This window comes from Haliaeetus albicilla, chromosome 5 (assembly GCF_947461875.1).
Source record: "Haliaeetus albicilla chromosome 5, bHalAlb1.1, whole genome shotgun sequence".
Classification (NCBI taxonomy): Eukaryota; Metazoa; Chordata; class Aves; order Accipitriformes; family Accipitridae; genus Haliaeetus; species Haliaeetus albicilla.
The window spans coordinates 35,934,713-35,947,437 of record NC_091487.1 but is presented as its reverse complement, the minus strand read 5'-3'; the positions used below and the strand labels follow the sequence as shown (position 1 = coordinate 35,947,437).

Genomic DNA, 12,725 nt, shown 5'->3' with positions numbered 1-12,725 from the left:
TATACAGTATTTGTTTTTTCTTGTTATTCAGTATATAGGTTTATTTACTGAGTAACATCCACATACTGCACTGAAGATATTAACTTTGGTGAGTCAATAAATTACACCTAATCTGTTACCATTCTTACAACTAAAATGACTGATGAATTTGGGAAGCCCAGTCTGAGACACGTTCAGCCTGATTTTTCAGCATAAAATACTGCATATGTTGCAGCTAATATCTGCTACTGTTTGAACATTCAGCACTTGTATGGTGCCAAGTATTCCAAGGTAAACAATCAGTAAATAAGGAACATGCAGTAATGGTCAACAGTGAAATTCAGTTTAAGCGACTTTCCCTACAGTACTTTCCATGAAAATGATAGTCACTGATGGCGTGCCAGTCACTAGTGGTGTATCCCAAGTGTTGATACTGGGGCCAATACTGTTTCATATCTTTATTAATGACAAGACAGACTGCACTCTCAGCAATTTTGCAGGTGATACAAAATTGCTGATTGATCTCAATGCTACCCTTATCTAATTAGTATATTCTTGTGCTCTCTCACACCCTTCCCATATTCTTGTCTCTGTCTTCTAGCTATCCCCATCATATGTCCATTTATGTCCATTTCCCATCTTTTCCTCTCTCATAGCATATCCTGATCACAAACACCCCCACAACTGGTACTACTCTCATCACAGGATTCTCCCATACAGCACAGAGGCTTTCCCTGTGCTTTTAGGTGCTTAGGTGTTCACCTCTATTTATATTAAACCCTGCCTTCTATTCTCTGTTCCCCCATGCTATGCTAGCACATATCACTTCCTTTCCCTGCTTTCCTCCTCTTCTGACCGTGCACCTGTCTTCCATCTCTTAATCTGTTTTCCTTCCTGGGTATACAAAGAACTTTCATGCCATTTTTTTGTATCCTTTTACCCACCATTTCTAGTTCATCCTGCCTCTCCTCACATTTCCCTTTATTTCTAACCATTGCCAATAACCTGAGCCCTGGATTCAGTTTCCTACTGCAACTGCCCTTAAAATCCTGTTCCAACTTCCCTTCTTCAGATACCTGCCCTTCCATTCTCTCAGCTCTTACCTCCATCCCCATCAATCTCTATGATTTATTTAAGCCAAAAGACCTGCTTCCTTTCTTCACATTCTCCTCTTATTTCTCAAATTTGCTCCTCCCCAAACAGTGTTTCTTGATATGCCTTTCTCCTGTTTCACACCTTTTTCCTTGTAATCCTTTCTAGTTGATAACGATAGTGAAAGGATGCAGAAGATATAAAAAAAATCTCTTTTGCTGTGATTCCCACTAAGTGTAAAGCAAAATCAGGGAAAATACTGCTCAGTCAATCCTACCTTGAGACAGTACATACCTAGAGCAAGTATTTCTGAGAAGATCATATCCAAAAATTATGATGATCAAACATGCCCTTTTCCCTTCTAGCAGAAGTACACTATTTAATAAATAGGTAAATAGGTCAGAGTCATCACTTACTTTATCGAGATCTGGCTCCTCCAATGCTAGTGCAAGCTCATTGTTGTCCATTACAGAGGCTGCTGCAACATCTAGTGGTGTTGAACCTCTCATTGAAGGAAACGCTGCAAGAAAGTTAATATACAGTAACTAAATTCAGTTTGCAGTAATCACAGTCATGCAGCAGAGGGCAGTAATCACACTGGAATCTAGAACATAAATATACTAATAGTACGTTATATCACTGTTTTTCAATCAAGAACATGGTTAACTGTTTTGAATAACATTAAAATAAATGCTGACATTTTTTTCTGACCTGACATCCATATCTATAAACATATTCAACCACACTGGTTTTAAATGCAGGTGAAGAAATCAGTATTAACAACATGGCAATCAGAGGAATATTATATTATTTCTTTAACAAAGCAATATGTTAACCATGTAATTCTGCTCAACCCTATCAATTCAATATTTTAAAATACGCCTGTGTTCAGCTAAGAGAGACATTTTCAAGCTTCAGTGTTACTTGTTTTGTTTCTTTTACTCTTATCCCATTTTCTGTGTTTAATATAGGCGAATGCAGGCATTGAAATGGTCACCACGAACAGCAAAAGCACTGTGAAATCACGTTATCTTGCCTTGTTATACCTTATTAATATAAGCTATGTATCTAGCCAAGACAATTTTCCTTGTGTTACAAAATCTAATGCACACACATTAAAAAACATACATCCAGTGCCCCAAAGGAAAAATATGAAACTCCCATCAGTGGCCTAAACTTTAGAGGGAAGGGAAATGAAACCAGATGAAACAGGCAAGCACCATAAAGGGTTAATTTAATCTTAGATTTCCAATCACAACTATTTTGAATGGAAAAAAATGTCAAACTGTATGGATTGAATCCTAAATTTTTCAAGGTGTTCAAAACCAGATTTAGACTATTCTGTTTCTAATACAATTCACAGACACATAAGGATGAAAGGAAAATGGAAAAAAAAATGGGAGTTAGAGGTGAAACCACAAAGTGGTTTAAGCTTCCGAGAGGCTCCATCACATGCTTCAAGTTGCTATACAAATTAGATACTAGTCTTGTGATATCACAGTTCCTCCTGCTCTTGCTTTTAGCTGTTACAGATACATGACGTACCCAGACCAACGCTGCTGTTTTCCAGCAAGTAACTAAGATGCTCAAACATGGCCTTTTGGTTTTGACGACTAATTCGACAGAAGTAGCACAGGAATCGACAACAGCTTGCCACCATCTTAGGAAAAACGATCTGCTGAAGAAGAAAGTTGACAAAGCAGTGAAATATGTTAATTACCAATCTGTTCCAATTCTTCTTCCTGCACTGCTAGCAAGGAAAGTATAGTGAAGTTACCAAGGTGATAAGCAGCTGACAGTTGTTTTGCTTGTAACAAGAAAGGATCCATGTTTCCTTTTAAATTTTGTATTCATTAGGCCATTAGGTTTAAAATGTTGAAAAATCATTTTGCAGAGGACTATAGGGGACATGTAAGGGGAAAAAATGGAGACATACTTCTCATCAAAGCAATCTGCAAACCAGCAAATGCAGTTATACAAAAACTGTATCTTAGCAGCATTATAGTAACAAGCTCAACCCCCAACATTAGGTCATAGCAGAGTAAAGAATATTCAGAAACCTTAGTTTATCCACCCATATTACAGTAAGAATATACAGTCTTCATATAAAACACTTCTACAAGACTCCTACGTTGTTCAATGCATAGGCCTGATAAAATGAATCATTAAATTACATTAAATATTCAATGCTTTTAAAACCAAAACCAAAGAAAAAAAACCCCAATACTTTACTTGCTGCACATTATATGCAAGGATTTCTCCTCTGAAAAGAAAATAATTTCATCTGTAGCACTCATGAAAGAATGTTTCACAAGTTGCAATTAGTCATAACATCATCTGAGATGAACAAGTTATGCCATTCTCACATTTTATTGAAAGGAGCCGAAAGAACAAGATCAAAAATCATGGGAGCTTGTTTAAATGTTTTTCTGTCTGATTTATTAAGTTTACCATATATAGAACTTTTAAAAAAGTGTCAAGTTCAGTTGCAGATCTATGTCCTAAGGATACTCACAAAATTAATGAGAAAATTTATTACCATCAAGAAGAATTCTTTTTTAAATAATGTGACCAGTACCCTTTAGGTACAAGAGGGAATATATTCTATATGTTAGATATATATTCTATAGTATCCAAGGTGATATCCGAGCATTTTAATCACTGTATCATGGGTCTTTTTCTTCGTATGACATCCTGCCTCTTTCACTTCATACCTTTCAACTACATATAATACTGCTTATACTTTATTATAACAAAGTCTAATAAATGTTGTCTTCTTTACAACACAACACTAACTCATTCTGAGAAATGCAACCTTTTCACTTAATGAGACAACAATCTTGCAAAAAAGTGATTATGTAATTAAAAGCTATCTGATATGTATTACCTTTTCAAGACAGCAGGTGCACTTCCTAACTTTGAGACTTGATTAACTGTAGTTTTACTTTGGCAGTTTTTTTGCTAATATATGCAGCTCATTTGTCTATTTCATCATGAAGGAGCTATTAGATACAAGCAGCATTATATATGATTTCTGTTCTTAAATGTAGGGTAGATGAAAATTAATGAAAAAAACATTCATTCATTCATGAAAACATTCAACAAAGCTTCCAGCCCCTGAATTTACAGGGAGTTTAACAGAATGTGTGACATAACTTTGTTTAGAAAATTACAGTAACAGCAATGTTGTTAAAAATTGTCATTTAAAAAATTCCTTATTATTGACAGGAATATATATGAATATGGAATTCTAAAACTTTCAATCAGTAAAAAATAATTTTGAAGTAAAATGATTCAATTCTGACAGCCAAAAAGGGTGTTTCTCAGGATTCTCTGAAAATGAATGAACAACCAATACCAGAAACCAACATGACATTAAGATTCCAAAATTCTAAGACCTAAAGACACAGCCTTTAAAATAACTATTTTAGGCATTAAGATACACACCAAAACCTAACTGTGATGGTAATGCTGAAAGCTTGCCTGAGTATCTTCTGGGATATCCATTTCACCAATGAAGTACCTTTCCAGGGTTTTGTTAGCTAGTACTAGCAAATACTTCTAAGGTACTGAGATACCTTTAGCCACATCATGTTCCACACGTCTCCTCATCTGTTTCTGACTCATGTATTAATAGCATAGCTGGAAAGAAGCCTGGCATAAATTTTCTTCAGTCTGAACTGACAAGTTTTTACCTTTGCACCGTTCCTTCAGAAAAGTGTGAGCTATGTCTCAATGCAGCCTCAGGATAAAACCACTTAATCCAAGAAGCGGGAGATCTACCTGAAACCATCTGCTGCCACAACATAAGAAAATGCCCAGTCCCTAAACCAGAGACTACATTGCATGGTTGCTCATTCCATCTCTTGAAGCTATAACACTGAACAGAAAGAAATGTCCATGAAGCTGGAAAGAAAAACCAAAAGGGAACATACTAACAATCTAGCTGTGAGGAAAGTGCTTGAGAGCAGGAAAAGCAGTGTTCTAGTGCCTGATGCCACCACTATACTTGAACTGTATATAAGCGACTCAGTGGACAAATCCACAGAGAATTTCCAATGAGTATATAAACCTATAGCTGACCAAGGCATGCTCACCATTTCTGGCCCTACTCCTTTTTATTCAGAATACCTTACCTAGCAGAGTGAAAGATCCACAGCATGCACAAACATGTACCCTTTTCCAGCTCACAGCCTAGTGGTTCCATCTAGTGTCGACAACCTTTCAAGGGAAACTTCTCTGCCAGATTAGTAGTAAGCATGCCAACAGAAGATCAACAGACAGCAGATGACAATCATTTTAAAAGCAGTACTTTCTCTCGCTGCAAGGTTGCAGTTCCTGTGAGGGGAACTTCAGGCTTGGAACTCAGAAGCAACACTTCTCTGCCTGTACAGTTCCCTGCCCAATGGTTTGTTCTGCGAAATCTCCCCACTGCAATATCTAAAATCTGTGCTAATGGTGTGCAAAACTCTTTGTTAATAAGCCTTGCCGTGTTATTTCATGACGTGACTGTAGCCCTGTAACTCTATAAGAAAATTACGGGTTCTGAATCATGAGTATCTGAATGTTTCCACACTTAAGGAGAAAATGAGGCACTGGAGTCTGGGAACAGATCAAATTCCAAACACACCCTTTTTTTTGTCCATACTTCTTCATAAGATTTCTACTCCTATGCCAGTTCCAGTTCAGTAGGTGAGGCTTTGGATCCCTTCTAAAATACCTAACTCTCCCCATACATTTCATAAAGACAGAGACATGAAATAGGACATTTTGGGTAGCCAGACACATTAAATGCTGCAACACCAGGTTACCAAGTAATATTTGAGGTCTGCATTCTCTTTGAAGGATATCACATTAACTTCTGTAAAGTATTTTTGTAGATCTATGTTACTAAAATTTTCAATGAAAACATTTTTAATAGAATTAGAAGGCACTGTGGGGTGGTTGTTTTGCAGTTTTTTTGGTCACCTTTGCCTATATGTACACGATGTAGCAAAAACAAGAGGGTTGTGACACCTATAAATTAGCAAAGTATTAATCCTATAATTAATTGTAGCTTGCCTTGAACTCAAATGTGAGCATATTAAAACAGAATAACTAAACCCAGTATGTGAATACTTTGTAACACTATGGTGGTATAGCCAGACACAATGTATAAGTATTTTACAGAAGTATATGAACTATGTGACCAAAAAGGCAAAGAAAGAGGGGTGTAGCTGCACATAGAAGGCATTCAAGTAATGAAAAGTTGCCAGAGAGACAAGATAAGAACAAGGTAGCAAAATGGACTGAAAATCATTCCAAATACATAAGAAGAATGAGTGGCCAGACAAAAGAAAACAAGATAAGCAGTACTGGGATCAGAGGAGACTCCTTTTTCGGGAGGGAGGCAATAGGACAAAAACATCAGGCATAATAAAAGAGAAGAAAGAAGATAAGCCCACTTCACTTTTGACTTTCTTCAGTAGCCTAAATGTCCAGTTAGGTTTCTCAAAATTTATGCCACTCTGCCTTTAAACTAACACATATATATTTAAGCATAATGCTAAGAAATGGGAAAATACAACACTGCAAGAAAATTATTGCTCAAGTATTTGAATTTGAGCATTCAAAATTAAGTTGGTGTTAGTCTCTTATTACAGTTTATTCCTAATAACACTTTATCTAAGATGAAAAGGTATATTTTCCTAGCAGAGCTACACCTCCCATAAATGCAGCTAATGTAGCTATTTAATTTAAAATAAGAACAAAAGCTTTTAAAGTCCTATTAAAAGGCTGATGAAACACCTGTAACCTCTCTCGCGCTTTTTAAAAATCAAGTCCAAGAATGCTGGGTTCTCCCTCTAGTACTGTAAAAACTGTTCTATTTTTAACAATAAACGATATTTCCATTTGGACAAGCAAAATCTATCTTACATGACGGAGATATATTTCTCTTCAGATACTTCTTCCAAAACATCCTAGTATACTTTTGGAAAGGGTCAAAATGCAAAACACACTATAAAATTATGGTGAAATTACCTGACATTTATCTCCTCCAAGCACATTCACCATCACATCCATAACAGTCTCATGCATGCCCAAGACTCTCATTAAGTTAGGATGCTGATAAAACACCTTGTTGTTCATTATATCCCTAAAACAGAAGAAAAGGCAACAATGTATTTTTAAGAAACACCATTTAAATTTAAATCAATGATGCATTATTAGAGATTTCAGAAATATGCATTCACTGTAGTAACATAATTTTAAATTCTTAGATTTCAGCATAGTACAAAAACACCTGACAACTAAATGCTTCACATTTCAATATCCTGTCATTCCTCTAATTTTCATGAATTCTATATAATAAGAATCTAAACTTTTAAATGCTTTCAATATAGCATTTTGTCATCTTTAATTTACTCTTACCATCTGTTAAGTATAAAGAAAAAATACATTCTGTGATGATCTAAGTCAAAAAGAATATATTCTGTTATAAGTAAAGAATGGGGATCGAGACATCTAAATCTAATGTTGCCTCTGGAGTAACACCCCTTAATTAATTTTCTCAGTTCACAGAGAAGATGACAATAGACTTAAAATTCATGGTTATCTGTTAAATGTATCAGTATTTCCAAAACTAAGACCATCTGCCAGAAGATGTAAAATGGCATACAGTGCCCATAAATAGGAATATTCTAACATTTTCACTCTGCCCACCATCCTCTCAACATGTTCTAGAATTCACTATACTGGTTTCATAATCCAGAACACAATTTATGTGTTTTGATAGGGAATCTAGGGATTTCTAACATTTCAGGTCAACCTGTTAAAAACAAATGGCAAATAACAGACATCATGCCTGCTTTAAAGAAATACAGAAAACTGGGAATGGAAGATGATTCATAGTACAGCACCTCTGGGAAGAGAGCTACACACACGCTGAGTTTAGACAAAACTTACCCCTTACCCCTCTTAGAACTCTCAGCAACTCTACAAACTCAGCATCAAGGACAAATTAGGTAATCCTCTCACATACTAACTAATGAGCTGTTACAATGACTTGCTCAATTCAACTGAAGAGATTAGTCTTTTCAATTTTTACAAAAACAATACCATTTTTATAGTGAAATAGTAAGAATAATGGAAGTTCCTTACAACTGTTGTAAAGGAAAGAAATTGTTCAATGTTCTTGGTACAGGACAAATAAATACAATTCTCAGATAACCGTACTATCCTTTCCTCTCTTTAAATATACCATTTTAATGGAAATAATTCATTTTCTGCAATCTTTTTTTTTCCTTTCAACATTAAATGGCCTAATCCTGCAATATTCACATAAGAGAAGTAACAGAAGTGCAGGCATGCACCATAATACAGCTGCTTAACAGAAGTAATTTCATAGCAAAGACGCAGAAAAAATATTCTCACATCAGCAGGCCTTACATAAAGGCAATTTCTTATAATTCTAATGTTATAAAGGATAAAATAAGCAGTCTTCCGTGTTCAAATACTTTAAGTTGCCACTGATGATGACATAATAAATACTAACCAGTTTGAAATATTTCAGATCACAACACCGCTTTGCTGGTTCTACCTAATTGCTTGCACAACTTTCCAACTAAAAAGACACCAGCAAGTTTATTCACTCGTGCATGAACTATTACATGAGCTTTACGTTTGGGAATATTGACACCAATAGTGATTTAAGTTATCTGTTTTCTCTAGAGCTGCTAAACATGTACTTCAATGAAGTTTTAAGCATTAGGCTTAGTAAAAGGAGTCCATTTTCTCTAGATGAGAAAATAACTTGGCTCACAGAAACCTTGACAAATTTGATGCTGCTAGAGAGATCAATTGGAGCCATCTTGGAAATATCTGTGAAAATGAAAATTTCTACTACATATTTGCATTTTACTACAGCAATGATTTTCATCCAGGATCTAAAATGAAAGAATTTACTAATATAACAAAAAGCTTAACACAAATTTTAAAATAAAATTAAGTTAATTCCATACCCTAATCCATTAATCATCAGCAATTCCTCCTCTTTTCCCATCCTGACACTGAGAAGTGAGCGAATCTGGCCCAGTGCTGCAAGCAGATTAATGGTATCCTTCACAGAAGCAGCACTAATAGTGTACGCTTTCCTCAGAGCTTGCAGTAGCTCACCAATGCTGTCATACTGCCTACGAAGGAGGGTGTACATAATCCGAACTAATTCTGGATCTTGAATCTGATCTTCCTGGGACCAGCGCACCATAGTCTGGGATATGAGTTCTTTCAGCGTAGCTAAAAGAATAAAACGCATAAAATGTTACTAGCTATTACAACAAAAAGTAAAAAACATGTATTATTGTAAAATATTAGGTAACAGTAGACAACGAGGCAGTTACAAGAGAGCAAAAGAACACAAGCACACTGAACAGGATTTTTCAACTGAAAAAAGAATTTTTAGATCTTTCAAGATAAGTGTGATGCTCTTGAGAGCTAGAAAACAAGAAACACCTACTTAGCGTTCATGCCATTACCAGCATTGTTGGCAATGAAAACTGTAGTTGATCATCACTCTAAGAATCATCCTTGTAAGTTAAATGCTATATTTAAACTTTTAATTTATCCTTCCTTTCTACATCGAGATCTATAAAATAGCACTAAGCACAAACACTTTTTCATTAGGAATGACTGAAATCTAATTTTATAATGCCAAAGAAACATTGTATTTTTGATGATCATCAGCCTAGGTTTGGAATACAGAAATTGGTAATTAAGTTTTCAGTAAGCAGTTTATTGGCTGACAAGGATGAGTTCAATTACAGCAGAAATACTCATGAATGTGAGCTCAGCTTGCCAATCAATCTTGCCAGAGGGGAGGAGGAAATAAAATCCGTTCTAAACTTACAAAACTGCCAGAAAAAAGGATGAGATAGCTGCCTTTTTAAATCAAATATCCAATTTAGGGCCTAGCCAGGGTGGCTTGAGCAGCTTTTGCTACTAATTCACTTGATGAATATTTAGCTATTCTGTTGTTCAAAGGATCTACATCGTCTTCAAAAATATGATCTACCTGGAAACATCTCAGAATTGTATGGTGATGCAAACACATTAAGGAGTAGGAGATGCAAATGGACCTAGAATAGGGGAATTTAACTTGTATTTCCCATCTGTTTGGGGAAAGTCACTGTCACTTGGGAATACGCTTTCTAAAAAAAATTGTATTGTTTGGAACTACACGATGCATATTGCTTGAATCAGTTCTGTTGTATACATTACACATTCAATGACCCTGAAAACAATTCTTCTGAGCACAGAGTTTAGGAAATTTACCTGAAAACTAAACACATGCTCCAGTCCTTGTTCCAACAAATGTTCATTGTTGGTATCAAGTAGAACATGAATAATCACCTTCCCCCTTAAAACAATGCAAGTTTCTTTCCTCTATTTCCAGCAAAGTTAGCTCTTGACTTTCCCAAAGTTCTTCCAATTTCCAGCACAAAAGTATTTACAGCTAGCATATACCCACTTATTTTTGTGTTTACACTATCCTTTCACTCTTCTCCCTTACAGTTTACTTAATGATGTATTTATAGAAAACCATCATTAATTCTCAGATTTTGTTCAATAAACAGGCTCTTTTCTGTGGGCACAGGTTCTGTATTTCATTAAGACAGCCCTATTCTTAGATGCATGTTATGAATGAAAATAGTAAACAAGCTTTGTTTCAAAACACTGTATAACTTTCTTCAATCAAAACAATTTCTTCTTTATTGCAACAAGGCAATCTCCTCTTCTTTGATTCTTGCACTAAATTCTTCTTTTCTAGACTAACTAATAATTACCTATAACTTTCCAACTCATTGAGTGTCACTGATTTCTGGTTACGTAAATATAACACACTTCTTAGGTCAGAAAGTCAGTGATCTTACTAAAGAATATAATTACTTTGGTGTTCTGACTGAGGGAGGAAGGGGATAAACATGGGATAAAGAGCAACCTGAAGTGGTAAACTCAAGGAGGAGTTAAGGTTTCCTCCTGTAAAATTATGTTATGTCTTTGATAGCTCAGGTGATGGCCCCTCTCACAGGGCTAAAGGACAAAATGTGCACAAATTTTTATCTTTTTGTTTTACAAATCTAGTTCCTCATTTCCTTAGTACTGCCAGAAATAAATATTTTTTGTTGGATTGAAAGGAATATTACTTTCAAAATAACGTGATATTTTGGATTTTTGTTGTTTGATGAGGGAAAATACCACAATTCACTCTAAATAGATATTTCGTACTTCGGCAACAAAACTATTATTTGCATTGACTCAGTTATGAAGGTGATTTTATACACTTGATTTAACCATCAGATATTTATACATACAACTAAAAGATAGTTACAATTTTTATTACAAATATCCCACAAGAAGCACATTCTCATGAAATGAACAAATTAAAAACAATTGTTTCCCTGATATTGAATTGTCTAAGCAGAGGTTCCCATGTGTAAGTGCAACAAAATGGTCCTGTGTTTTTTAGAGCTTCTGAATCATTACAGCCTCTTACCCATCATATTATTCCAAAACTGTAGAGTCTGCTTAGTGCTTCTAGTTCTGAGTGTATAAGGCTCCTTCAGAGGATTAATTTCTTATCTGAGTATTTTTTAAAGATACAGAACTTTGCAGTTCAGTTTCTACTGCCTGAAACCAGAGACTTCTCAAGTTGCCACTCCCAGCTACTTAGATATACTTGCCTACGTCTAAGCACAGCAGTACACTCTCAGGACTTCTAGCTAAACTGCAAAGAGGAAACATTTGCAAAATTTGACACTTGCAAAATTTGACACTTTATTAATAATTCATTAAGAGGCATTACAGTTAAAAACCTCAGGAAATAAGAATATAGTTCTTTCTATGCTGCTCTTATGCCTTCTGTGCAACTTGGTTTAGGAGAGTCTGCTTAGTCTCTTTTTCTAATAAGATGTATTGTGAGAGTGATCCATTGTTTCCTTCCCTCTAATCCTTTCTACCCAATTTTGCCCTATACCAAAACAAAGAAGCTGCTGAGTTTGTTGCACTTGAGGAAAAAGATCTCCTTGCAACTCAGCCAAAAGATGAGAATAGATGAGAAACAATCAAATGTGATGACTCCAACATGATCTCAATAATAGTCAGCAATAGTATTCATTTTGACTGCTAATCACAAATATACTGTACTGCAACCAAACATTCTGTAACCAAAAATTAAAAGACAAGTAAAAAATTGAGCTAACAACCAGTGGGAAGTCTATTGTAAGTAATAACTAGTAAGTTAACATTCTATGGTTTCAGTGTAAGTAGCACGCTAAGGAACAAAGTCTTAAAGGACACAATCTGTGATTCTTCAACTTAATGCTACAATTGCATCTTATTTTTTTCTTGAATGCACAGTGGGTATTATTCAACAGGGACCTAACCTTTTCACACTAATATTCTCATACATCCACACTAAGATCGCTTTGAAAGATCCATGGTTCATTGTTTCAACATGGCAATTGAATTAGGGCATTTGTTCAAGCCAGTAAATTCTATTTCCTGATTTCCGTTCTAGGACCAGTAATCAAATGTATATCTTCAGAATATATGGTCCCATATGAAAGATTCGTATTATAATAGCAGATACCCTCCCTAAGTTAGAGGCACCTGAAGAG

The 12,725-nt window shown here is 35.4% G+C and overlaps 1 protein-coding gene across 13 annotated transcripts in view; it reads right to left on the bottom strand.

The window, feature by feature from the left end:
- Window positions 1–12,725, bottom strand: part of RYR3 (ryanodine receptor 3) — a 245,015-nt gene that overhangs the window by 96,195 nt on the left and 136,095 nt on the right. For 10 of the 13 annotated variants that reach the window (XM_069784114.1, XM_069784119.1, XM_069784115.1 and 7 more), the window contains 4 exons: window positions 9,072–9,345; window positions 7,093–7,207; window positions 2,617–2,749; window positions 1,488–1,591 (listed from right to left, as the gene is read on the bottom strand). In XM_069784114.1, the coding sequence (XP_069640215.1) occupies window positions 1,488–1,591; window positions 2,617–2,749; window positions 7,093–7,207; window positions 9,072–9,345 (626 nt within the window). The remainder of the gene's footprint in view (window positions 1–1,487; window positions 1,592–2,616; window positions 2,750–7,092; window positions 7,208–9,071; window positions 9,346–12,725) is intronic. The other 3 variants (XM_069784116.1, XM_069784120.1, XM_069784122.1) reach the window with 1 other exon arrangement.